Here is a 25,492-nt window from a genome sequence, read left to right as displayed (position 1 = left end):
TTGCAAACTAGCTATGGATAACATTATTGATCCAGCATCAGAACAAGATTAGTTTGCAGTTTTGTCATGCATTGCTTATCACATAGCAGTAGCTAAATGTAGAAAATGATATGGCATGACTCATTTTGTTTTTACATGGATCATTCAAAGGTGTCCTATAGTCTACCTACACATAGCTTGTAATATTACTAACAAGCTGAGTTATGGGATTAGTCGATTTTGCATTTATTATTTGTTTATCTGTTTAATTGTTAATTCCTCTCTTCAATTCGGTGACAGGTCTCTCTTTGTTCTCCTTGCGTCTCCTGGTTCCACCTCTACGCCTGATGTGGCTTTCATGTGGCAAGTGACACTATGGCGTAATGTGATGCAGTATGGGAAGCTGGAGGAATTTGTGACTTTGGTGACAGAGATGGGTCCAGAGCTGCTGAGCTCCAGGCAGAGCACCCAACTCATCCTGGGACTGAGAGCAAGGGTGAGAGAGGTGGAAATGTTGAGGGTTGGGATGGGAAGAGTCTTATGATGGAACGAACAATGGGCAGCTACTAGCTGCAATTACTGTACGTCTGTCCCTAGTCCCGCTTTTCACACATCCACCTCTGTTCCAGCTGGTTTTAGAGTTGTGTTGCAGTGCGGGCACAGCTGACCTCCTGACCATCCAGGCCCACCTGGACATAATCCACACGTTGACAGAAAAATCCTTACACAAAGAGGTAGGTTAAATAGGCAACACTTTATGAATGAGACACTGGGAAGAACTTTATTTCTGAAAGATGCACTCCTGTACCTTTGTCAGATGTTTTGTTTGCTTGCACCTAATGACAGAGTCATGGTGACAAATTGGAGGCTTCAGATTCTAACTTTGTGGAGCTTTTTATTTTATTTTTATTTCACCTTTATTTATTTAACCAGGTAGGCTAGTTGAGAACAAGTCCTCATTTAGTCCAAACCCTGCTGGGAGACCCTTCTGAGAGGGAGCATTTCTTCCAGGTGAGGAACTTTCTCTCTAGACTTCTTTATGATCCTTTTGCTTGAATATATTTCTGAAGTAGGCTACCAGTTGAACATCTACTTAGATCAACTGCTCCTCCATTGTTCCCACAATTAAGGGAGGAGGCTGATGACATAACATCAGGCCAACTCCTTGAATGGCCTACGCTTGAAGTTTGCACTATTGTGCATAACGTTTTGAATGTACACACCCTTACATGTGTGTACATTACTGTACTTATACTTGGGATATTGTTTCTCAACAGGTATGCAAGTTCCAAAATAGCTGGAGTGCATCTTTGTTGGACCCATTTCATGCTAAACTGTCTATTTTACAGAAGGTGTTCCCAGTCCACTATGGCCCTCGGTATGACACAGCGCTGCAGACACTGGTGTGGGAGTTCCTCTCCAGACTGGAGGAGCTGCTGCCTGTACCAGACCTCACGCAGGTACTGAGGAAAACTTTTCAGTTGTAAAATATTGATGGAACATGGCGTAATGTGGCTCTACAGATGAATTCAATGGTGTTTCTGGTCATTTCAAAACTTGTCTAAAAACTCAAGTATTTGAACTCTTTATTATCCTGTATTCCCCTTGCCCTGCTCCTCTTTGACAACAACATGGCTCAGTGCTGCCCCCTCTGTCCTGGAGGAATGTGGACAGACTGTCTTTGACCCTGAACAACTGAAGACAGTGCTGCAGCATCATCAGCGTCATGGAAACCTGAACAATAGTAAGGCCTAGATTCAATCAGATCAACCGCTAACCGGCAATAGCAGACACCCACATAGCTATAAATATTTTTGCGGTGTCGAAGGTGGAACTGTGTTGGAGCCGTCAAATCGGTGAGAAGCTGCTCTTCCGATCATTGTCATGAAGCCACATCCGCCAAGCGTTAGAATTTCTGAGCGAAAAAGTGCAGCCTATGTAGAAGTAATTATACTCAAATTGAAAAATCATTAAACTAAATAATGAGGATTTCTGTCATCCTAATCGAGGTATAGATTACATCTCACATTCCAGTGTTCAAACTTGTAAACAAGGTTGCATGGGATTTTTGTTAATGCGACTCCGTGAAGCCAATGGCAATGTCCGTTTTAGGTGTAATGCCGGGAGCCACTTGTGGATTTGACAGCTCTAACACAGTTCCACCTCCGACACCGCCAAAGGATTGAATCGATCCCTATGTCTTCATCCAGATGATGGATATGAAGTACAGAGTCATATAGGATACCTCTTGTCTTTTTAACTTGGTAATATACAGTAGGTGAGTTTAACTGATGTTCTCTGCTACCCAGGTCATGTCTCTAATTACACTACAGATACCATCCTGTCCACACTGTCCCTCCCTCCAATAATCAGAGTTGTTATTAACTACGAGCCAGACAACTCTGACAATGGGAGGCCGTACTCAGATGAAGATGAATGCATAGATAATGGGGTAGAGGTCTGTGAATATGAAGACCACAATGAAATCCTGGATGAAAGCACTGATAGATGTTTGGAGGATCTAGGACTGTCAACATCAGAGGAACAGGAACAGGAGGGTCTGCCACCTGCAGAGACCTCAGTGTTTGTTACTCCAGTACCCTGTGATGGTAAGGAAAATAAAAAAGGTCAAACACTCATCCATAATTTATGACTAAAATAGCATCTAAATTCAAATTTATATACTGAACAAAAATATTAACGCAACATGCAATAATTTCAATGATTTTACTGAGTTACAGTTCATATAAGTAATCAGTCAATTGAAATAAATAAATTATTATTATAGATTTCACATGACTGGGCATGGGCGCAGCCATGCATGGGAGGGCATCCCATGGGAGCCAGGCCCAGCCAATCAGAATTAGTTTTTCCCCACAAACAGGATTCATTACAGACAGAAATACTCTTCAGTTTCATCAGCTGTCTGGGTGGCTGGTCTCAGACGACCCCTCAGGTGAAGAAGCCGGATGTGAAGGTTCTGGGCTGGCGTGGTTAGTTGGACATACTGCCAAATTCTCTAAAACGATGTTCGAGAGGCGGCTTATGGTAGAGAAATTAACATTCAATTCTCTGGCAATAGCTCTGGTGGACATTCCTGCAGTCAACATGCCAATTGCATGCTCCCTCAACATGAGACATCTTTGGCATTATGTTGTGTGACAAAACTGCACATTTTAGAGTGGCCTTTTATTTTCCCCGGCATAAGGTGCACCTGTGTAATGACCCTGCTGTTTAACAACCTTCTTGATATGCCACACCTTTCAGGTGGATGGATTATCTTGTCAAAGGAGAAATGCTCACTAACAGGGATGTAAACAAATTTGTGAAATAATATTTTTGTGTATATGGAAAATTTCTGGGATCTTTTATTTCAGCTCATGAAACATGGGACCAACACTACATGTTGTGTTTATATTTTTGTTCAGCATATATATATATATATATATATATATATGGTGGTTATATAATCTGTTCTCCTGTACTTTCTCCTACAGAATTGAACTTGGATCGTTCTCTCAACATAATGGTGAATGCTGACGAGCCATCCCAGGTTCTTACCTGCACTCTGCCTCCATTCCCTCACAGTGAAATGGCCAACCTCTGCAAGGACATCAAGACCGACCAAGTAGAAACGGACAGCAAGCAGGTTGACAAGAAAACAAAGGTGGTCAGAAAGGGGGACAAAAAGAGGGTGATCAAACAGGTTGACAAGAAAACAAAGGTGGTCAGAAAGGGGGACAAAAAGAAAGAAGAGGGATCCCTCGCATCCCAAAACAGGACTCGTACATGTGAGTGTGGGAAGGTTTTCAAAAAACCATCACTGCTGACGCTACATATGGGAGTTCACACGATGCCGTATCATTGTGACCAGTGTCCCAAACGATATGCTACTCCTGGGGCTCTGAAGAAACACCAGCTACTTCACACTGAAGAAAGACCATTTGCATGTGAACGCTGTGACCGGAGGTACAGGAGTGCATATGATCTCAAAGTGCATGTACGCATTCACTCTGGGGAGCGCCGTCACATGTGTACTATCTGTGGTAAGAGGTTTACCCAGCAGTGTGCACTAGTGAGACACATGCGAATGCATGCTGGGGAGAAGAATTATTTATGTAGCAAATGTGGTAAGGCATTCCGTACCTCATGCTCTACCACTGTGTGGCTCAGTTGGTAGAGCATGGTGTTTGCAACGCCAGGGTTGTTGGTTCGATTCCTACGGGGGACCAGTACGGAGAAAAAATTTATGAAATGTATGCATTCACTACTGTAAGTCGCTCTGGATAAGAGCGTCTGCTAAATGACTAAAATGTAAAAAATGTAAGTGTGGCTGCATACATGAACGCACACAGGAGAAAACCCCCACACCTGTAAACATTGTGGAAAGGGTTTCAAAGCATCTTGCCATCTTACGGTTCATCTGCGATCTCACACATGCGAGCATCCTTACACCTGCACCCAAATCTTTCACTACTTCAGACGCTCTTAGAAAGCACGTATATACTCACACTGGGGAGAAACCTCACCGGTGCTCAGAGTGTGGGAAAAACATTTACTCAAAGGTGGAATATGGTAAATCATATGAGAAGAGTTCATAGACCGGTTAAGATTCTCCAAAAGCACTCCAACAGAAAGAAACACAGAACGTTTATTTCGAACTCAAAGCATTTTTACGAGATTATGTAATAGGTAATTCCAATCGAAATATTGATTGGAATTATTGAGACAAGAAATTCCATGTATAATCTTGTTTTAAATACATGGTTTTACAGGTCCTCTTTTGTATATCAGATTATCATATCAAAACATGTTTTTCATTAAACTTCAAATCAAGGTTTGTCACATCTACACATGATATTCGCACTGCAAATAATGATTAGAAGTGCGATGATGATGACATTTACACAATTTAAACTGTTTGACCAACCAGATTCCTTAACACTTGTAAGATATGCATATACAAAGTGTCCCGACTACCTCCAGAGGTTTTAATGAAGATTTGATCACACTCAGTTCACTATGCGTCAATTGAATTGGCTACATGAGTTTATTTGCTATATCCACCAATTTTTCACATTGGTGTTTTTTCACCCGAAATTATTGCTTGTGGGTACCATCAAGTGTGTGTCAAATATTAGTGTTCTCATATTATTCATAGATTTTAGATGTATATTGAAACTATATATTTTTATGCAAAACACTATACAGTTGAAGTCGGAAGCTTACATACAGTTAGGTTGGAGTCATTAAAAATCGTTTTTCAACCACTCCACAAATTTCTTGTTAACAAACTATAGTTTTGGCAAGTCGGTTAGGACATCTACTTTGTGCATGACACAAGTAATTTTTCAACAAGGCCTACCTTCAAACTCAGTGCCTCTTTGCTTGACATCATGGGAAAATCAAAGGAAACCAGCCAAGACTGCAGAAAAAAAATTGTAGACCTCCACAAGTCTGGTTCATCCTTGGGAGCAATTTCCAAACGCCTGAAGGTACCACGTTCATCTGTACAAACAATAGTACTCAAGTATAACCACCATGGAACCACGCAGCCGTCATACCGCTCAGGGAGGAGACGCGTTCAGTGATTCTAACTGACATAAAACAGGGAATTTTTACTAGGATTAAATGTCAGGAATTTTGAAAAACTGAGTTTAAATGTATTTGGCTAAGGTGTATGTAAACTTCCGACTTCAACTGTATATCCATTGTTTAGCTCAAATGGAATGTTTGAATACGGTATTTGACTGTGATATGTGGTGGTTGTCTCACCTAGCCATCTTAATAAGGGCACTTTAAAGATAATTCAAAAAAATAAACATGCGTTTACATTTTTTTTCATCATCTTTGAAATGCAAGAGAATGGCCATACATTGATAGGATTCTAGGTGTAATTTAGATGTGGTCCACAAGATGACAGCAGTGTGTGTGCAAAGTTTCAAACTGATCCATAGAAGAATTACATCGCTACACAATATTTTGTATCAAGTCTGCCAGGAGTTTTCCCAAATGTGCCGAATTGGTCAATTTATACATTTTCAAGTACATACCTATAGAGAACATACAAAAATGCTATGGTAATAAAAAAATTAAGTTTACACACTCCCAGGAATGTCACAAATGATGGATCATTAGCTTCCCTACACTAACCTTCACACATCTAGATGGCCGGGCAGGGTGGGTGTGGAGCCAGAGACAGCAGTGGGGTCAAACTGTAAAACCCAGTTCCTACATTTGAATATAAAAATGTATTTTATTAAACAAAACTATGCTACATTATATCTCTGGGACCCTCAGGATGACAAATCAGAGCAAGATTACTGAATGGAAGTACATTATTTACCTTCAGAGGTGAATGTATCAAACCAGTTGCCGTGATAAAAGTGTTTTGTTGTTGTGCACTATCCTCAAACAATTGCATGGTCTTTTTTTGTTGTTGCTGTAATAGCTACTGTAAATTGGACACTGCAGTTAGATTAACACAAATGTAAGCTTTCTGCCCATATAAGACATGTCTATGTTTTGGAAAGTTGGCTGTTGTTTACAACGTCATTCTAGTCACATTATCGCATATTGAGCAACAACTGTCCCGGTTTAGGGACACCAATCCTGTAGAGGTTAACCAGAACTAATGTCTTAAATTTCCCTATATTAATTTCACATTTCCACAAACTTCAAAGTGTTGCCTTTTCAAATGGTATCAATAATATACATATCCTTGCTTCAGGTCCTGAGCTACAGGCAGTTAGATTTGGGTATGTCATTTTAGGCAGAAATTGAAAAAAAGGGTCCGGATCCCGGAGCATTTGGTAACCTTATCCACGCTATAAATCATATGTGAAATGCAAATTAACCCTGGCTGAAACTAATCCTCGACCTGCGCGAGTAGCGGGTCCAAGATCCAGGACCAGAGTGCCAGGTATTGTGACGCAGGAGCGCAAGTCACGTGGAACTTTTTTGCAGGTTGTAAACAAACTAGCTAGCTCACTAACATGTAGAATCTGCGTCTTGTGTACTAATTGTAAATCACTCGGGACAAAAGTATATGCTTAAATGACTAAAATGCCAAATGTAAATGTTTTACATACACATCTCATTACTGTATCGATGTCACAAATGTATAATTCGTACAGTTAAAAATGTAGCTAAGCTTTGTTACATTCGACTACATAGCAGTAACCTAGGCCTACTACTTATTTCTCTGAGAGTAAGGCGATATAGCGTTTTGCATAAAAAAAATGTGAATGTCAAATGTGGGCACAGAAAATGTGAATGTCAAATGTGGGCACAGTCAGAATGTGGACAAAATCAGGACAGGACTTACAGTACGTTAACGCAAGGTATAAATGGCGCTTAACTCTGGGAAAGGCGTGCCGCTAGCGGGACACCTCGACAACATCCGGTGAAATTGCAGAGCGCAAAATTCAAACTACAGTATTATAAATATTCAACTTCATTAAATCACAAGTGTAATAGATCAAAATAAAGCTTAACTTCTTGTTAATCCAGCCACTGTGTCAGATTTCAAAAAGGCTTTACGGCGAAAGCACACCATGTGATTATCTGAGGACAGCGCCCCGCATACAAACACATGAAAAACATATTTCAACCAGGCAGGTGCGACACGAAAGTCAAAAATAGCAATATAATAAATACCTTACCTTTGATGACCTTCTTCTGTTGGCACTCAAAAAGGTCCCAGTTACATCACAAATGGTCCTTTTGTTCGATAATGTCCTTCTTTATATCCATAAAAACTCAGTTAAGCTGGCACACTTCAGTCAATAATCCACCCAGTTTCCCTCCATCAAAATGCATACAAAATGAATGCCAAACGTTACTAATAAACTTTTCCAAACAAGTCAAACAATGTTTATAATCAAACCTTATGTACCCTAATATGTAAATAAACAATAAAATTTAAGACGGAGAATCGTTATTGTCTTTACCGGAGAAAAATACCAAAGAACGCGCTCTCATTCACGCGCTTGGAAACACTACAGTCAAAATGGGAGCCACCTAGAAAAACTACAATTTCTCGCTCATTTTTCCAAAAACCATCCTGAAACTCTTTCTAAAGACTGTTGACATCTAGTGGAAGCTCTAGGAACTGCAATCTGGGAGGACTTCACCTTATAATAAACTTGATAGCCATTGAAAATAGTGGTAAGCTGATAATTTTTTGGGGGGGATGGTTTGTCCTCGGGGTTTTGGCTGCCATATCAGTTCTGTTAGACTCACAGACATAATTTTAACAGTTTTAGAAACTTTAGACTGTTTTCTATCCACATCTACCAATTATATGCATATCCTAGCTTCCGGGCCTGAGTGATTGCTTTTTCAATTTCAGTCAAGGGGATATTGGTTTAGCATTTGTTTTTTAAATCTAGTCCAGGGGATGGTCATGTAATTGACGAAATGTATATATTTCTCAGCGTTTTAGAATTAGTTGCTTATTAGGCTATATATTGATGTGCGCAATGGCGACCGTCATCTATGATTCTCCCCTGGGCGGGCAATATCAAGTGCGCCTACAGACTATTTGTGTGGTCTCAATCAAATTATTTATAGCCTATAGGCTACGAAGTGCATGTTGAGAGAAGCACAGAGCAAAGTTATATTTCAAACAGTGGCGACGCGTCATTCAGGGCAGTTGAGCCCCACCTGTTTTTTTGTGTGTCCCTGTTTTGCATGTTATTTGGCATTAATACGTGTCACATATCAGTTTGCAAACAATGTAAAAAAAAACATATAATCCATGTGTCGGTGGTAGAAAAAGTACTCAATTGTCATACTTGAGTAGAAGATACCTTAGTAGAAAATGACTCAAGTAAAAGGGAAAGTCACCCAGTAAAACACTACTTGAGTAAAAGTATTTGGTGTAAAATATACTTAAGTATCAAAAGTATATGGAAATGCTCAAATGTACTTAAGTATCAAAAGTAAATGTAAAAGTTTAAATAAATTCAAATTCTGCCCCACGGGACGGTTGAGCTAACTTGTGCTAATGTGATTAGCATGACATTGTAAGTAAGAATATAATTTCCCAGGACATAGACATGTCTTATATGGTCAGAAAGCTTACATTCTTGTTAATCTAACTGCACTGGCCAATTTATAGTAGCTATTACAGTGAAAAAAATACCATGCTATTGTTTGCGACGTGATTGGCTCAGTGTTCTGTCACTTATGGGGACACTATCTAGGGGTAGAGCTCGAAAATTCAAGCCCCTTGGGTGCTGCTATAGACTTACATTAGAATTGCCTATCCAAGAAGACTCAAGGTCATTGGCCATAGATAAAATTACGTCAAATCACTTTATATCTACCGTAGCATTGATTGGACTGATCATGTCAACATCATACTTTCAAAATCTTAGCTAGCAAACTAGACAAGCAGGAATCATCATGCATTAAATTGGCAATCTATTGGCAAATTCTTTACAATCCTTGTCATTTGAAGAGAAATTATAGATAAAATGTGTCCGTGCTCATCGGCCATTGGACATAAACATTAAAGAACAAGTTGGAAATCTCAAATTCAACAATGAGTGCTAAGGCACCACTGCAGCCCCGGGTTCAATCCCAGGCTGTGTCACAGTCGGCTGTAACCGGGAGACCCATGAGGCGGTGTACAGGCGGTGTACAATTGGCCCAGCATCGTCTGGGTTAGGAGAGGGTTTGGCCGGCTGGGATGTCCTTGTCTCATTGTGCCCTAGCGACTCCTTGTGGAGGGCTGGGCGCCTGCAAGCTAACCCCCGTCGTCAGTTCGACAGTGTTTCCTCCAACACATTGGTGCGGCTGGCTTCCGGGTTAAGCGAGCAGTGTGTCAAGAAGCAGTGCAGCTTGGCTCTCGACCGGCGCCGAGTCCGATGGGGAGTTGCAACAATGAGACAAGATCGTAACTATCAATTGGATATTAAGAAAAATGGGGTAACGCCATGGGCCAGAAATGTTTGAATACATTGGCCATGCTGTCAATCCAGCATGACTTCTGCCGCGTTCAAAACAACTGAAAACACGGAACTAGGAAATCTCAGACTTCAGTGAGTTCAAGACAATTGGGAACTCGGATAAATCTAGCTCAGACTGGGAAAATACGGAAAATTCCAAGTCGGAATATCGGGCCTCTTTCTAGAGCCCACAAGAAAGACCGACGCACCACCTTCCTGTTCAAGTGAGCATAGCACAATAAGGTGAGTCCAAAAATGTATTGTATGCTGCTGCATAAATGATGTAATATGCCAGGAAGATATGTATACTGTAGCCAAGAAAGTAATACTAAGTGTATGTTGTGTAGTAAGCTGTTAGTAGCCCATGTGCCTCACCCTAATAATTTGGTCCCTTTCCTCCCTCATAACTTAGCCTACTATTCTTACTTGATGGTGCACCTGTAGCCTACAGTCTGTTTTAGAGAAATGTAATCATCAGTCATATCAGCTATGCTTTTTTAAAAGGCAGTAAATGAGATTGCATGAACTGTTTCACTGCCAGACAAGGCTCCGCTGATAGCCAGGTGTAGCAGTGGTAAGAATTCATTATGGTGCCCTAACAGTTTGTGGGCACCGTTTGTCACCGTTATAGTGCAATGAATGTATTGTTTAGTGTTGTGTTGTGTAGTGGTTTTGCTGGCATGCATATTACTTTTTTGTTTTGCCCCACCAACATTTACATGCTGAAATCGACACTGATTTCTAAGATAGCTGCTGGGATGGTGTAAGTAAAACTAGGCTGCATTATACACTGCAATGGATATTCCAAACCTGAAGCTCGGCCTGTTCTGCTGTCACTGATCAAAAATGTTTTTATTTGCTGCCTAGCCCAATGGCTGTGTTGTGTATAGGCCTACAGTGGCTGTTCAGGAGGAGAGTCAAAGGCTTCTTCTGAAATAATTTCTTAATAGGCCTACCCCAAAAAATATTCTGCGTGGACTAGCCTATAACCAATGTTCTGTTCAGTTTGAGAAGAAGAGCGTGAATGTGAGAAGGACCGGACATCAACTTTGATAGCTTGCTACTACTATAATTGATATTATTAAAAGCAATATGTTTCTTTCCCATGATGTAGGCTATTTATCAGTGTTACTGACCTCACAATAAGCCAGATTCAAGTAACTTACATTGTGCTGAAACTTGAAGCTGCAGCCACGGTACAATCAGTCAGACAGCTCATGGTGCTGAAAGTAGGCAAATTCGAGTAGGCATAATTCATTTCAATGTCTTCATTTTAATTAGTCTTTACTAACAACGAGGACTTTGTGTTGATACATATTTCTTCCTATTTAGGAATAAGAGGTAGGGCTATCTGTTTGACTAGCGAAATTAAGCTATAGGCTGCTATATCCATAGATTTGTCAGTCAATTCCTTCACCCACCATGCATTCTTTAAATAGCCTACCAGTCAGTGAAGGACTGTCAGTGAAGGACTGTTAAGTTAAAACCAAGACACGAACTGAGGGAGTATGAAAGGGTTTGCCATAGGCCTACCTTTTTATCTACAAGACCAGTGGTGCAGAGAGTTTGTCTTGAGCCTTGTAGAAATAAGCTTCAAGTTCCTTGTCGTCCACATCACTAAGGACCTAACACAGTCCACACACATATGCACAGTCGTGAAGAGGGCATGGCAGTGCCTCTTTTCCTTTAGGAGGCAGAAAAGATTTGGCATAGGCCCTTGGATCCTCAAAAAGCTATACAGCTGCACCATCAAGAGCATCTTGACTGGCTGCATCAGCGCTTGGTATGGCAAATGCACCGCCCTTGACTGTAAAGCACTTCAGAGGGTGGTCCGGACAACCCAGTACATCACTGGGGCCGAGCTCCCTTCCATCCAGGACCTCTATATCAGGCGAGGCCAGAGGAAGGCTGGAAAATTGCCAAAGACTCCAGGCCACCCAAGCCATAGACTGTTCACTCTACTCCTGTCCGACAAATGGTACCAGAGCTTCGGCTTTCGGACCAACGGGCTCCGAAACAGCTTCTATCCCCAAGCCATAAGACTGCTAATTAGCCAGACTGCTAAATAGTCCATTAATGGTACCCAAACTTTCTGCACTGACCCTATGTACACTCGCTAGACTATACAGTGCTTTCGGGAAGTATTCAGACCCCTTGATTTTTTCCACATTTTGTTACGTTACAGCCTTATTCTGAAATTGATTTTTATTTTTATTCTCAGCAGTCTACACACAATAGCCCATAACGACAAAGTGAAAACAGGTTTTTAGACATTTTTGCAAATGTATTAAAAATAGGAAACAGATAGATTACTTACAAAGTATTCAGACCCTTTGCTACGAGACTTTAAATTGAACTCAGGTGCATCCTATTTCTATTAATCATTATTGAGATGTTTCTACAACTTGATTGGAGTCCACCTGTGGTAAATTCAATTGATTGTACATGATTTGGAAAGGCACACACCTGTCTATTTTTTATTTATTTTATTTTATTTCGCCTTTATTTAACCAGGTAGGCAAGTTGAGAACAAGTTCTCATTTACAATTGTGACCTGGCCAAGATAAAGCAAAGCAGTTCGACAACATACAACAACACAGACACATGGAGTAAAACAAATATACAGTCAATAATACAGTAGAAAAATAAGTCTATGTACAATGTGAGCAAATGAGGTGAAATAAGGGAGGTAAAGGCAAAAAATAAAATAAAGGTCCATGGTGGCAAAGTAAATACAATATTGCAAGTAAAACACTGGAATGGTAGATTTGTAGTAGAAGAAAGTGCAAAGTAGAAATAGAGTTAATGGGGTGCAAAGGAGCAAAATAAAATAAATAAAATAAATAAATACAGTAGGGGATGAGGTAGTTGTTTGGGCTAAATTATAGATGGCTATGTACAGGTGCAGTGATCTGTGAGCTGCTCTGACAGCTGGTGCTTAAAGCTAGTGAGGGAGATAAGTGTTTCCAGTTTCAGAGATTTTTGTAGTTCGTTCCAGTCATTGGCAGCAGAGAACTGGAAAGAGAGACGGCCAAAGGAGGAATTGGCTTTGGGGGTGACCAGAGAGATATACCTGTTGGAGCGCGTGCTACAGGTGGGTGCTGCTATGGTGACCAGTGAGCGGAGATAAGGGGGGACTTTACCTAGCAGGGTCTTGTAGATGACCTGGAGCCAGTGGGTTTGGCGACGATTATGAAGCGAAGGCCAGCCAACGAGAGCGTACATGTCGCAGTGGTGCGTAGTATATGGGGCTTTGGTGACAAAACGGATGGCACTGTGATAGACTGCATCCAGTTTGGTGAGTAGGGTATTGGAGGCTATTTTGTAAATGACATCGCCAAAGTCGAGGATCGGTAGGATGGTCAGTTTTACGAGGGTATGTTTGGCAGCATGAGTGAAGGATGCTTTGTTGCGAAATAGGAAGCCAATTCTTGATTTAATTTTGGATTGGAGATGTTTGATGTGAGTCTGGAAGGAGAGTTTACAGTCTAACCAGATACCTAGGTATTTGTAGTTGTTCACATATTCTAAGTCAGAACCGTCCAGAGTAGTGATGCAGGACAGGCGGGCAGGTGCGGGCAGCGATCGGTTGAAGAGCATGCATTTAGTTTTACTTGTATTTAGGAGCAGTTGGAGGCCACGGAAGGAGAGTTGTATGGCATTGAAGCTCATCTGGAGGGTTGTTAACACAGTGTCCAAAGAAGGGCCAGAAGTATACAGAATGGTGTCGTCTGCGTAGAGGTGGATCAGAGACTCACCAGCAGCAAGAGCGACATCATTGATGTATACAGAGAAAAGAGTTGGCCCAAGAATTGAACCCTGTGGCACCCCCATAGAGACTGCCAGAGGTCTGGACAACAGGCCCTCCGATTTGACACACTAAACTCTATCAGAGAAGTAGTTGGTGAACCAGGCGATGCAATCATTAGAGAAACCAAGGCTATTGAGTCTGCCGATGAGGATGTGGTGATTGACAGAGTCGAAAGCTTTGGCCAGGTCAATGAAAACGGCAGCACAGTATTGTTTCTTATCGATGGCGGGTTACGATATCGTTTAGGACCTTGAGCGTGGCTGAGGTGCACCCATGACCAGCTCTGAAACCAGATTGCATAGCGGAGAAGGTGCGGTGGGATTCGAAATGGTCGGTAATCTGTTTGTTGACTTGGCTTTCGAAGACCTTAGAAAGGCAGGGTAGGATGGATATAGGTCTATAGCAATTTGGGTCAAGAGTGTCCCCTCCTTTGAAGAGGGGGATAACAGCAGCTGCTTTCCAATCTATGGGAATCTCAGACGACACGAAAGGGAGGTTGAACAGGCTAGTAATAGGGGTTGCAATAATTTCGGCAGATCATTTTAGAAAGAAAGGGTCCAGATTGTCTAGCCCGGCTGATTTGTAGGGGTCCAGATTTTGCAGCTCTTTCAGAACATCAGCTGAATGGATTTGGGAGATGGAGAAATGGGGAAGGCTTGGGCGAGTAGCTGTGGGGGGTGCAGTGCTGTTGACTGCAGTAGGGGTAGCCAGGTGGAAAGCATGGCCAGCCGTAGAAAAATGCTTATTGAAATTCTCAATTTTTGTGGGTTTATCGGTGGTGACAGAGTTTCCTATCCTCAGTGCAGTGGGCAGTTGGGAGGAGGTGTTCTTATTCTCCATGGACTTTACATTGTCCCAGAACTTTTTTGAATTTGTGTTGCAGGAAGCAAATTTCTGCTTGAAAAAGCTAGCCTTAGCTTTTCTAACTGCCTGTGTATATTGGTTTCTAACTTCCCTGAAAAGTTGCATATCACGGGGGCTGTTTGATGCTAATGCAGTACGCCATAGGATGTTTTTGTGTTGGTTAAGGGCAGTCAGGTCTGGGGAGAACCAAGGGCTATATCTGTTCCTGGTTCTAAATTTCTTGAATGGGGCATGCTTATTTAAGATGGTGAGGAAGGCATTTAAAAAAAATAACCAGGCATCCTCTACTGACAGGATGAGGTCAATATCCTTCCAGGATACCAGGGCCAGGTCGATTAGAAAGGCTTGCTCGCTGAAATGTTTCAGGGAGCGTTTGACAGTGATGGGTGGAGGTCGTTTGACCATAGACCCATTACGGATGCAGGCAATGAGGCAGTGATCGCTGAGATTTTGGTTGAAAACCGCAGAGGTGTATTTAGAGGGCAAATTGGTTAGGATGATATCTATGAGGGTGCCAGTGTTTACGGCTTTGGGGTAGTACCTGGTGGGTTCATTAATAATTTGTGTGAGATTGAGGGCGTCAAGCTTGGATTGCCGGATGGCTGGGGTGTTAAGCATGTCCCAGTTTAGGTCACCTAGTAGCACGAGCTCTGAAGATAGATGGGGGCAATCAGTTCACATATGGTGTCCAAAGCACAGCTGGGGGCCGAGGGTGGTCTATAGCAGGCAGCAATGGTGAGAGACTTGTTTTTAGAGAGATGGATTTTTAAAAGTATAAGTTCAAATTGTTTGGGTACAGACCTGGATAGTAGGACAGAACTCTGCAGGCTATCTCTGCAGTAGATTGCAACACCGCCCCCTTTGGCCGTTCTATCTTGTCTGAAGATGTTGTAGTTAGGGATGAAGATTTCAGAGTTTTTGGTGGACTTCCTGAGCCAGGATTCAGACACGGCTAGGACATCCGGGTTGGCAGAGTGTGCTAAAGCAGTGAATAAAACAAACTTAGGGAGGAGGCTTCTAATGTTAACATGCATGAAACCAAGGCTATTACGGTTACAGAAGTCATCAAAAGAGAGCGCCTGGGGAGTAGGAGTGGAGCTAAGCACTGCAGGGCCTCACCTCTACATCACCAGAGGAACAGAGAAGTATGAGGATAAGGGTATGGCTAAAAGCTATAAGAATTGGTTGTCTGTGACGTCCGGAGTAGAGAGAAAAAGGAGCAGGTTTCTGGGGGCGATAAAATAGCTTCATGGTATAATGTTCAGACAAAGGTATGGTAGGATGTAAGTACAGTGGAGGTAAACCTAGGCATTTAGTGATGATGAGAGAGATATTGTCTCTAGAAACATCATTGAAACCAGAAGATGTCATAGCATGTGTGGGTGGAGGAACTGAGAGGTTGGATAAGGTATAATGAGCAGGGCTATATAAGGTCCCACAGTTGACAGTGCATGTCAGAGCAAAAACCAAGCCATGAGGTCGAAGGAATTGTCCCTAGAGCTCCGAGAGGGGATTGTGTGAAGGCACATATCTGGTGAAGGGTACCAAATATGTCTGCAGCATTGAAGGTCCCCAAGAACACAATGGCCCCCATCATTCTTAAATGGAAACTGAAATGGTCCACTCACACAGACAGTGTGGTGAAGAAGGCGCAACAGCGCCTCTTTAACCTCAGGAGGCTGAAGAAATTTGGCTTGTCACCCAAAACCCTAACAAACTTTTACAGATGCTCAATCGAGAGCATCCTGTCGGGCTGTATCACAGCCTGGTATGGCAACTGCACCGCCCTCAACCACAAGGCTCTCCAGAGGGTGGTGCAGTCTGCACAACGCATCACCGGGAGCAAACTACCAGCCCTCCATGACACCTACAGCACCCGATGTCACAGGAAGGCCAAAAAGATCATCAAGGACAACAACCACCCAAGCCACTGCCTGTTCACACCGCTACCATCCAGAAGGCGAGGTCAGTACAGGTGCATCAAAGCTGGGACCGAGAGACTGAAAAACAGCTTCTATCTCATGGCCATCAGACTGCTAAACAGTAATCATTAACTTAACAAAATGTTGAAAAGGTCAAAGGGTCTGAATACTTTCCGAAGGCACTGTATATACAAACCATATACACACTCACTCACACCACTACATTGACACTCCCACACACATTCACATACACTACATATGCGCGCACACACACACAGACCGACACAACACAAACACACATACATACACATTACACACACATGCACATTCACACACACTTTTACACTCATCATTTGCTGCTGCTCTGTTATTTATTTTACTTGTGTTATTATCTATCCTGATGCCTAGTCCTTGTCTTCTTATCTTGTATTGGGTTATTGAGATTTTTATTTATTTATTTATTTCACCTTTATTTAACCAGGTAGGCAAGTTGAGAACAAGTTCTCATTTACAACTGCGACCTGGCCAAGATAAAGCAAAGCAGTTCGACACATATAACAACACAGAGTTACACATGGAGTAAAACAAACATACAGTCAATAATACAGTAGAAAAATAAGTCTATATACAATGTGAGCAAATGAGGTGAGATAAGGGAGGTAAAGGCAATAAATAGGCCATGGTGGCGAAGTAAATACAATATAGCAATTAAAACACTGGAATGATGCACGATGACTCAACAAATCTGCCAATCCTCAAGTGGCACAGTACAGTAGGATTGTTCAAGATACAAAATCATGTGTTTACAGACAAGATTGTAGCTTAATCTGATCCTGTCAGTTCCTAATTTCTTTACATTAGATAATATCATTCATTGAATGAGTCAGCTATGCCTTAATATTATTGCTGCAGGTCAACAAAATGACTTCTTGCAGTCCAAAAGTTCAAATATTGTCTTTTCATATTTTGAGTTGAAATCCTCTACAACAGAAACAAACACAAGTAAGGACAAACGTTCAACACTGGACTAAATGTATTAAGTAAGCATTTCATATTATAACATCAGCTTATTACAATGATGCCATAGACGTGGCAAAGTCATGTCTCTCAGATGTTTGTGGGGAAAAGGAAGTAGATCATGTCATTCTCATTCACGACAGCTCCGTCTGACATAGAGAGCAATAGTAATGGTGCCTTTTTGTAGGCATTAACTCTGCCATGGTTCGTTGGACAAAGCCTATGGGGAAATTAGTGGAGTTTTTGGAGGGTTTTTGGATAAACGCCAAAAATGTGTTCTGTGGTAAACACAGGCTTAGGAGATCTTATACGTTTTGTTCTATGAGATCATCTTCATCAGCTAACGTCACTTTTGGTGAATTTTGAAGTATTTATGTAATCAGAAAAGGCACTAAGCAGATAAAGGCTTCATAACTCAAAGGTCATGTTAAATGACTGATATTATCTCATAGAACAAAACGTTCAACATCTCCTAAGCCTGTGTTAACCTCTGACCTTATTTCTGGCATTTATCCCAAAACCCTATTCTTTCCCTATCCATTTTCCCCATGGGAATGGCTGAACATATGAGAGGTACAGTTGAAGTCGGAAGTTTACACGCACCTTAGCCAAATACATTTAAACTCGGTTTTTCACAATTCCTGACATTTAATCCATGTACAAATTCCCTGTTTTAGGTCATTTAGGATCACCACTTTATTTTAGGAATGTGAAATGTCAGAATAATAGTAGAGAGAATTATTTATTTCAGCTTTTATTTCTTTCATCACATTCCCAGTGGGACAGAAGTTTACACACACTCAATTAGTATTTGGTAGCATTGCCTTTAAATTGGTTAACTTGGGTCAAACGTTTCGGGTAGCCTTCTACAAGCTTCCCACAATAAGTTGGGTGAATTTTGGCCCATTCCTTCTGACAGAGCTGGTGTAACCGAGTCGGGTTTGTAGGCCTCCTTGCTCGCACACGCTTTTTTGTTCTGCCCACAAATTTTCTATAGGATTGAGGTCAGGGCTTTGTGATGGCCACTCCAATACCTTGACTTTGTTGTCCTTAAGCCATTTTTCCACAACTTTGGAAGTATGCTTGGGATCATTGTCCATTTGGAAGACCCATTTGCGACCAAGCTTTAACTTCCTGAATGATGTCTTGAGATGTTGCTTCAATATATCCACATCATTTTCCTGCCTCATGATGCCCTATTTTGTGAAGTGCACCAGTCCCTCCTGCAGCAAAGCACCCCCACAACATGGTGCTGCCACCCCCGTGCTTTGGGATGGTGTTCTTTGGCTTGCAAGCCTCGCCCTTTTTCATCCTAACATAATGATGGTCATTATAGCCAAACAGATCTATTTTTGTTTCATCAGACCAGGGGACATTTCTCCAAAAAGTACGATCTTTGTCCCCATGTGCAGTTGCAAACCGTAGTCTGGCTTTTTTCTGGTGGTTTTGGAGCAGTGGCATCTTCCTTGCTGAGTGGCCTTTCAGGTTATGTTGATGTAGGACTCGTTGTACTGTGGATATAGATACTTTTGTACCTGTTTCCTCCAGCATCTTCACAAGGTCCTTTGCTGTTGTTCTGGGATTGATTTGCACTTTTCACACCAAAGTACATTCATCTCTAGGAGACAGAATGTGTCTCCTTCCTGAGCGGTATGACGGCTGCGTGGTCCCATGGTGTTTATACTTGTGTACTATTGTTTGTACAGATGAACATGGTACCTTCAGGTGTATGGAAATTGCTCCCAAGGATGAACCTCACTTGTGGAGGTCTACAATTTTTTTCTGAGGTCTTGGCTGATTTCTTTTGATTTTCCCATGATGTCAAGCAAAAAGGCACTGAGTTTGAAGGTAGGCCTTGAAATACATCCACAGGTACACCTCCAATTGACTCAAATGATGTCAATTAGCCTATCAAAAACTTCTAAAGCCATGACATCATTTTCTGGAATTTCCCAAGCTGTTTAAAGGCACAGTCAACTTAGTGTATGTAAACTTCTGACCCACTGGAATTGTGATACCATGAATTATAAGTGAAATAATCTGTCTGCAAACAATTGTTGGAAAAAGTACTTGTGTCATGCACAAAGTAGATTTCCTAACCGACTTGCCAAAACTATAGTTCGTTAGCAAGAAATTTGTGGAGTGGTTGAAAAACGAGTTTTAATGACTCCAACTTAAGTGTATGTAAACTTCCGACTTCAACTGTAACTAATTTCCGTCTTTTAAGACTACAAGCTGGCGAGCTTTATTATCATCCACATGAATTAATGTTGATGGATAAGAGACAGCTCCCCTATTGAGTCCCCAGAAAACTGCAGATGACTTTGACAATTTTCATGGTAAGATGGCAGGAGGACAATTTTGTTGACATTTGAAACAAAAATATATACCATTAATAATATTTCGTTATAATACATTTTAATTACGGAAGTGGAGCTGTCTCAGTCAGTGTTTTGACAGTTTTGTAACAGGTTGGGAGAACTTACGCAGCAGGTTAGGAGAATTAGGCTATTTTAGTGTCCAATATTATAAACCCTCAATTAAAGTAAATTATATATTGCAATGACTCAATACAAATATAATAATATTTGTGGTTTGCATCTTTCTTTTTTGAAGGAGGACCTTTATTCTGAAGGATTGTTTTTAAACATCACCCGGAAATACAGTACTTCGTCGATGTCAATGATTTGTTTGTTGTTAGTAAAAGCAACGATAGATGAGTAGAACATCTTTGGTAAAGCTAATTGGATGTGCAAATGTTGGCAATCTATAGAAAACGGGTTTAGTTTGCTAGCTACCTAGTATAGTATTAGCTAGCTTGCATGCATGCAGATATCAAACTTTTTAGCCACGTTGTAAGCGCTTAGTGTATATTCTAGGCTTGGTCACTCTAACGTTAGCAACGTTAACTCTTTAACTAGCTAACAGTAGCTTGTTCCAGTGGCTGTTTTTCTTTGCAAACTAGTAATGGATAACATTATTAATCCAGCATCAGAACAAGGTTAGTTTGTGTTAAATGTAGCTAAATGTAGAAAAATTATGTCATGACTCATTACATTTTTGTTTTGTTTTTACATGGACCATTCATATATGTCCTATAGCCTACATATCGCGTGTAATATTAACTAGCTGAGTTATGGAATGTATTTGTTTATCTGTTAATTGCTCTTCTCTTCGGTGACAGATCTCCCTCTGTTCTCCTTGGGTCTCCTGGTTCCACCTCTACGCCTGATGTCAGCTTTCATGTGGCAAGTGGCTCAACAACGTAATGTGATGCAATATGGGAAGCTGGAGGAATTTGTGACTTTTGTGACAGAGATGGTTCCAGAGCTGCTGAGCTCCAGGCAGAGCACCCAACTCATCCTGGGACTGAGAGCAAGGGTGAGAGAGGTGGAAACGTTGAGGGTTGGGATGGGAAGAGTCTTATGATGGAACAAACTATGGGCAGCTACTAGCTGCAATTACTGTACGTCTGCCCTGGCCCTGGTCTGATCAATCAGGCTGTAATACACAATTCATTGGTACATACAGCCAGCAACGAATGCCTGCAAAATTATGTAAAAGTTCATTACAAGCCAGAATGTTGAATAAAATTACATTTAAACTTACTCTACCGGTTGTCTGTGGGATTGTCCTTCAGCTGTTGCGCCAAAAATTTCCACAGGAAAGTATTGTTTACCCAACCTTTTAGAGATATGGTTCAGCACCTAGGTAAAGTTAGTTTTATATTGGATATTTGACATTCTCTCGTCAATAGCTATAGAACCAACCGTTCCATGACAATGGAAAAATGTATATTCTGAATCAGGGGAGGATGGAGAACAATCCATACCTTTTTGTGTGAATATTTTTCAATATTTCTTTCCCCTACAATTCCACCCCAAAAAAATTCTCTGTCCTCCCGATTCAGAATATACCATTTTCATTGTTATGGCAAGATTGGAGAGAAAAAAAATCCAATGTATAATTAACTTTACCTTAGTAGGCCCTAGACAATACTTTCCTGTGGATATTTTCCTAAAATTTCAAGCATCTGAAGGACAAGCCACACAGACAACTGGTAGAGTAAGTTTACATTTAACTTTATTCAACATTCTGGCTTGTAAGGAACACTTACAGCCTGAAATGAATGCCTGCAAAATTGTGTATGTACCAATAAATTGTGTATTACAGCCTGATTAATCAGACTACCCTGGCCCTAGTCCCGCTTTTCACACATCCACCTCTGTTCCAGCTGGTTTTAGAGTTGTGTTGCAGTGCGGGCACAGCTGACCTCCTGACCATCCAGGCCCACCTGGACATAATCCACACGTTGACAGAAAAATCCTTACACAAAGAGGTAGGTTAAATAGGCAACACTTTATGAATGAGACACTGGGAAGAACTTTATTTCTGAAAGATGCACTCCTGTACCTTTGTCAGATGTTTTGTTTGCTTGCACCTAATGACAGAGTCATGGTGACAAATTGGAGGCTTCAGATTCTAACTTTGTGGAGCTAGTCCAAACCCTGCTGGGAGACCCTTCTGAGAGGGAGCATTTCTTCCAGGTGAGGAACTTTCTCTCTAGACTTCTTTATGATGCTTTTGCTTGAATATATTTCTGAAGTAGGCTACCAGTTGAACATCTACTTAGATCAACTGCTCCTCCATTGTTCCCACAATTAAGGGAGGAGGCTGATGACATAACATCAGGCCAACTCCTTGAATGGCCTACGCTTGAAGTTTGCACTATTGTGCATAACGTTTTGAATGTACACACCCTTACATGTGTGTACATTACTGTATTTATACTTGGGATATTGTTTCTCAACAGGTATGCAAGTTCCACAATAGCTGGAGTGCCATGCTAAACTGTCTATTTTACAGGAGGTGTTCCCAGTCCACTATGGCCCTCGGTATGACACAGCGCTGCAGACACTGGTGTGGGAGTTCCTCTCCAGACTGGAGGAGCTGCTGCCTGTACCAGACCTCACGCAGGTACTGAGGAAAACATCTCAGCTCTAAAATATTGACGGAACATGGCGTAATGTGGCTCTACAGATGAATTGAATGGTGTTTCTGGTCATTTCAAAACTGGTCTAAAACCTTATGTGACTGGTACAATGCATTTGAACTCTTTATTATGCTGTATTCCCCTTGCCCTGCTCCTCTTAGACAACAGCATGGCTCAGTGCTGCCCCCTCTGTCCTGGAGGGATGTGGACAGACTGTCTTTGACCCTGAACAATTGAAGACAGTGCTGCAGCACCATCAGGGTCATGGAAACCTGAACAATAGTAAGTCTCCTTCCAGATAATGGCTATGAAGTAAATAGTCCAATTGGACACCTCTTGAAATGTTTACTTGGCAATGTAGGTGAGTTTAACGGATCTCTCCTACCCAGGTCATGTCTCTAAATACACTGCAGATACCATCCTGTCCACACTGTCCCTCCCTCCAAAAATGAGAGTTGTTATTAACTACGAGCCAGACAACTCTGACAATGGGAGGCAATATTCAGATGAAGATGAATGCATAGATAATGGGGTAGAGGTCTGTGAAAATGAAGACCACAATGAAATCCTGGATGAAAGCACTGATAGATGTTTGGAGGATCTAGGACTTTCAACATCAGAGCAACAGGAGGGTCTGCCACCTGCAGAGACCTCAGTGTTGGTTACTCCAGTACCCTGTGATGGTAAGGAAAATAAATAGGTCACTCATCCATTGTTTGACTAATAAAGTATATGAATTACAATGTAACTGCCAAAATAATATAAACACTTCAGTAAATGAGGGATACGAAGTATATTGAAAGCAGGTGCTTCCACACAGGTGTGTTCTTGATTTAATTAAACAAAGTCCCATCATGCTTAGGGTCATGTATAAATAAAAAGTCTGGGCAGGCCATTATTTTGCCCCCTTAGGATGGCAATGCCCCCATCCACAATGCACGAATGGTAACAATGGTTTGAGCATGAAAACGATGTTAACTATGTGCCATGGCCGTCGGTCACAGATCAACCCAATTGAACACATATGGAAGATTATGGAGAGGTGCCTGAGACAGCATTTTCCACCACCATCAAAAAAAGCACTAAATGATGGAATTTATTGTGGAAGAAGGGTGTCGCATCCCTCCAATAGAGTTCCAGACACTTGTAGAATCTATGCCAAGGTGCCCAACTCGTGGTAGCCCAAAGCCCTTTTAAAACATTTTATATTGGTGTTTCCTTTAGCTTGTCAGTTACCTGTGTACAATATATATAGTGGTTATGTAATCTTATGTGCTGTATTTTCTCCTTGCAGAATTTAACTTGGATCGTTCTCTCAACGTAATGGTGAATGCTGACGAGCCATCCCAGGTTCTTACCTGCACTCTGCCTCCATTCCCTCACAGTGAAATGGCCAACCTCTGCAAGGACATCAAGACCGACCAAGTAGAAAAGGACAGCAAGCAGGTTGACAAGAAAACAAAGGTGGTCAGAAAGGGGGACAAAAAGAGGGTGGTCAAACAGGTTGACAAGAAAACAAAGGTGGTCAGAAAGGGGGACAAAAAGAGGGTGATCAAACAGGTTGACAAGAAAACAAAGGTGGTCAGAAAGGGGGACAAAAAGAAAGAAGAGGGATCCCCTGCGCCCAAAAACAGGACTCGTACATGTGAGTGTGGGAAGGTTTTCAAAAAACCATCACTGCTGACGCTACATATGGGAGTTCACACGATGCCGTATCATTGTGACCAGTGTCCCAAACGATATGCTACTCCTGGGGCTCTGAAAAAGCACCAGCTACTTCACACAGAAGAAAGACCATTTGCATGTGAACGCTGTGACCGGAGGTACAGGAGTGCATATGATCGCAAAGTGCACGTACGCATTCACTCTGGGGAGCGCCGTCACATGTGTACTATCTGTGGTAAGAGGTTTACCCAGCAGTGTGCACTAGTGAGACACATGCGAATGCATGCTGGGGAGAAGAATTATTTATGTAGCATATGTGGTAAGGCATTCCTTACCTTAGGAGAACTGCGGCTGCATACACGAACGCACACAGGAGAAAACCCCCACACCTGTAAACATTGTGGAAAGGGTTTCAAAGCATCTTGCCATCTTACGGTTCATCTGCGATCTCACACAGGCGAGCGTCCTTACACCTGCACCCAATGCCCCAAATCTTTCACTACTTCAGACGCTCTTAGAAAGCACGTATATACTCACACTGGGGAGAAACCTCACCAGTGCTCAGTGTGCGAAAACATTTTCTCAAAGGGGTAATATGGTAAATCATATGAGAAGAGTTCATAGACCGGTTAAGATTCTCCAAAAGCACTCCAACAGAAAGACAGACAAAGTCTCGTAAAAAAAAAAAATTGCTATCGAAAGAAACCATGTAGGAGTTAATTCCAATGTAAATACTAGTAGTATACACATGATTTTACAGGTCCTCTTTTGTATATCAGATTATCATACCGAAACATGTTTTTCAATAAACTTCTTCAGATTTGTCATAATATTCGAGACTACAAATAATGATATTCGAGACTACAAATAACGATAATGATTTTAGAAGCGGGATTATGATTGACCCAATTTAAACGGTTTAAACCTCCAGATTCCTTTACACTTGTAAAATATGGAGAAACAATGCATCCCCAACTACCTCCAGAGGTGTTCAGGGAGATCTGATCGCATTCGGTTCATGATGTCTTTTTAAATTGTCTACACTTCTAAAATTGTGGGCACAATCAGAATGTTGAAGAAGATCAGAACTTATGTTAGAGCAAGGTATAAACGGGCTTGATTCAATCTGTATTGCAGAATGATCGCAGAAGATTCGCATTATAGCTCGATTAAAATTGAAAGGCAATGTTCCTGTGATTGCGGAGACTGCGTTCACGGTAAACGCTGCATATGTCGACTCAATCGGAAATAACCTTTCAATTTGAGCACAGATCTCCTGTGATAC

The 25,492-nt window shown here is 41.5% G+C and overlaps 1 protein-coding gene and 1 long non-coding RNA gene across 4 annotated transcripts; both read left to right on the top strand.

Moving 5' to 3' along the window:
• Positions 1 to 25,039, top strand: LOC115180007 (zinc finger protein 329-like). 3 transcript variants are annotated; one of them, XM_029741861.1, is made up of 8 exons: positions 1 to 47; positions 20,734 to 20,930; positions 21,784 to 21,888; positions 22,001 to 22,096; positions 22,416 to 22,526; positions 22,704 to 22,824; positions 22,932 to 23,225; positions 23,837 to 25,039. In XM_029741861.1, the coding sequence occupies exons 1-8, from the start codon at positions 14 to 16 to the stop codon at positions 24,799 to 24,801; spliced, it is 1,923 nt and encodes a 640-aa protein (XP_029597721.1). In that variant the 5' UTR covers positions 1 to 13; the 3' UTR covers positions 24,802 to 25,039. The 3 variants fall into 3 exon arrangements, with proteins under 3 accessions (XP_029597721.1, XP_029597720.1, XP_029597722.1); XM_029741860.1 differs by lacking the exon at positions 1 to 47 and adding an exon at positions 20,219 to 20,550; XM_029741862.1 differs by lacking the exon at positions 1 to 47 and adding an exon at positions 20,219 to 20,550 and having other exon boundaries at positions 23,928 to 24,086.
• LOC115180010 (uncharacterized) lies at positions 2,427 to 4,083 on the top strand. The gene is made up of 2 exons (XR_003873021.1): positions 2,427 to 2,588; positions 3,477 to 4,083. It is a non-coding gene; the product is annotated as an uncharacterized LOC115180010 (long non-coding RNA).
• Positions 25,040 to 25,492: the final 453 nt, after the last annotated feature.

The sequence above is a fragment of the Salmo trutta genome, chromosome 40 (genome assembly GCF_901001165.1).
Source record: "Salmo trutta chromosome 40, fSalTru1.1, whole genome shotgun sequence".
NCBI lineage: Eukaryota > Metazoa > Chordata > Actinopteri > Salmoniformes > Salmonidae > Salmo > Salmo trutta.
The sequence above is the reverse complement of the archived record's forward strand: the minus strand, read 5'-3'. Positions and strand labels throughout refer to the sequence as shown.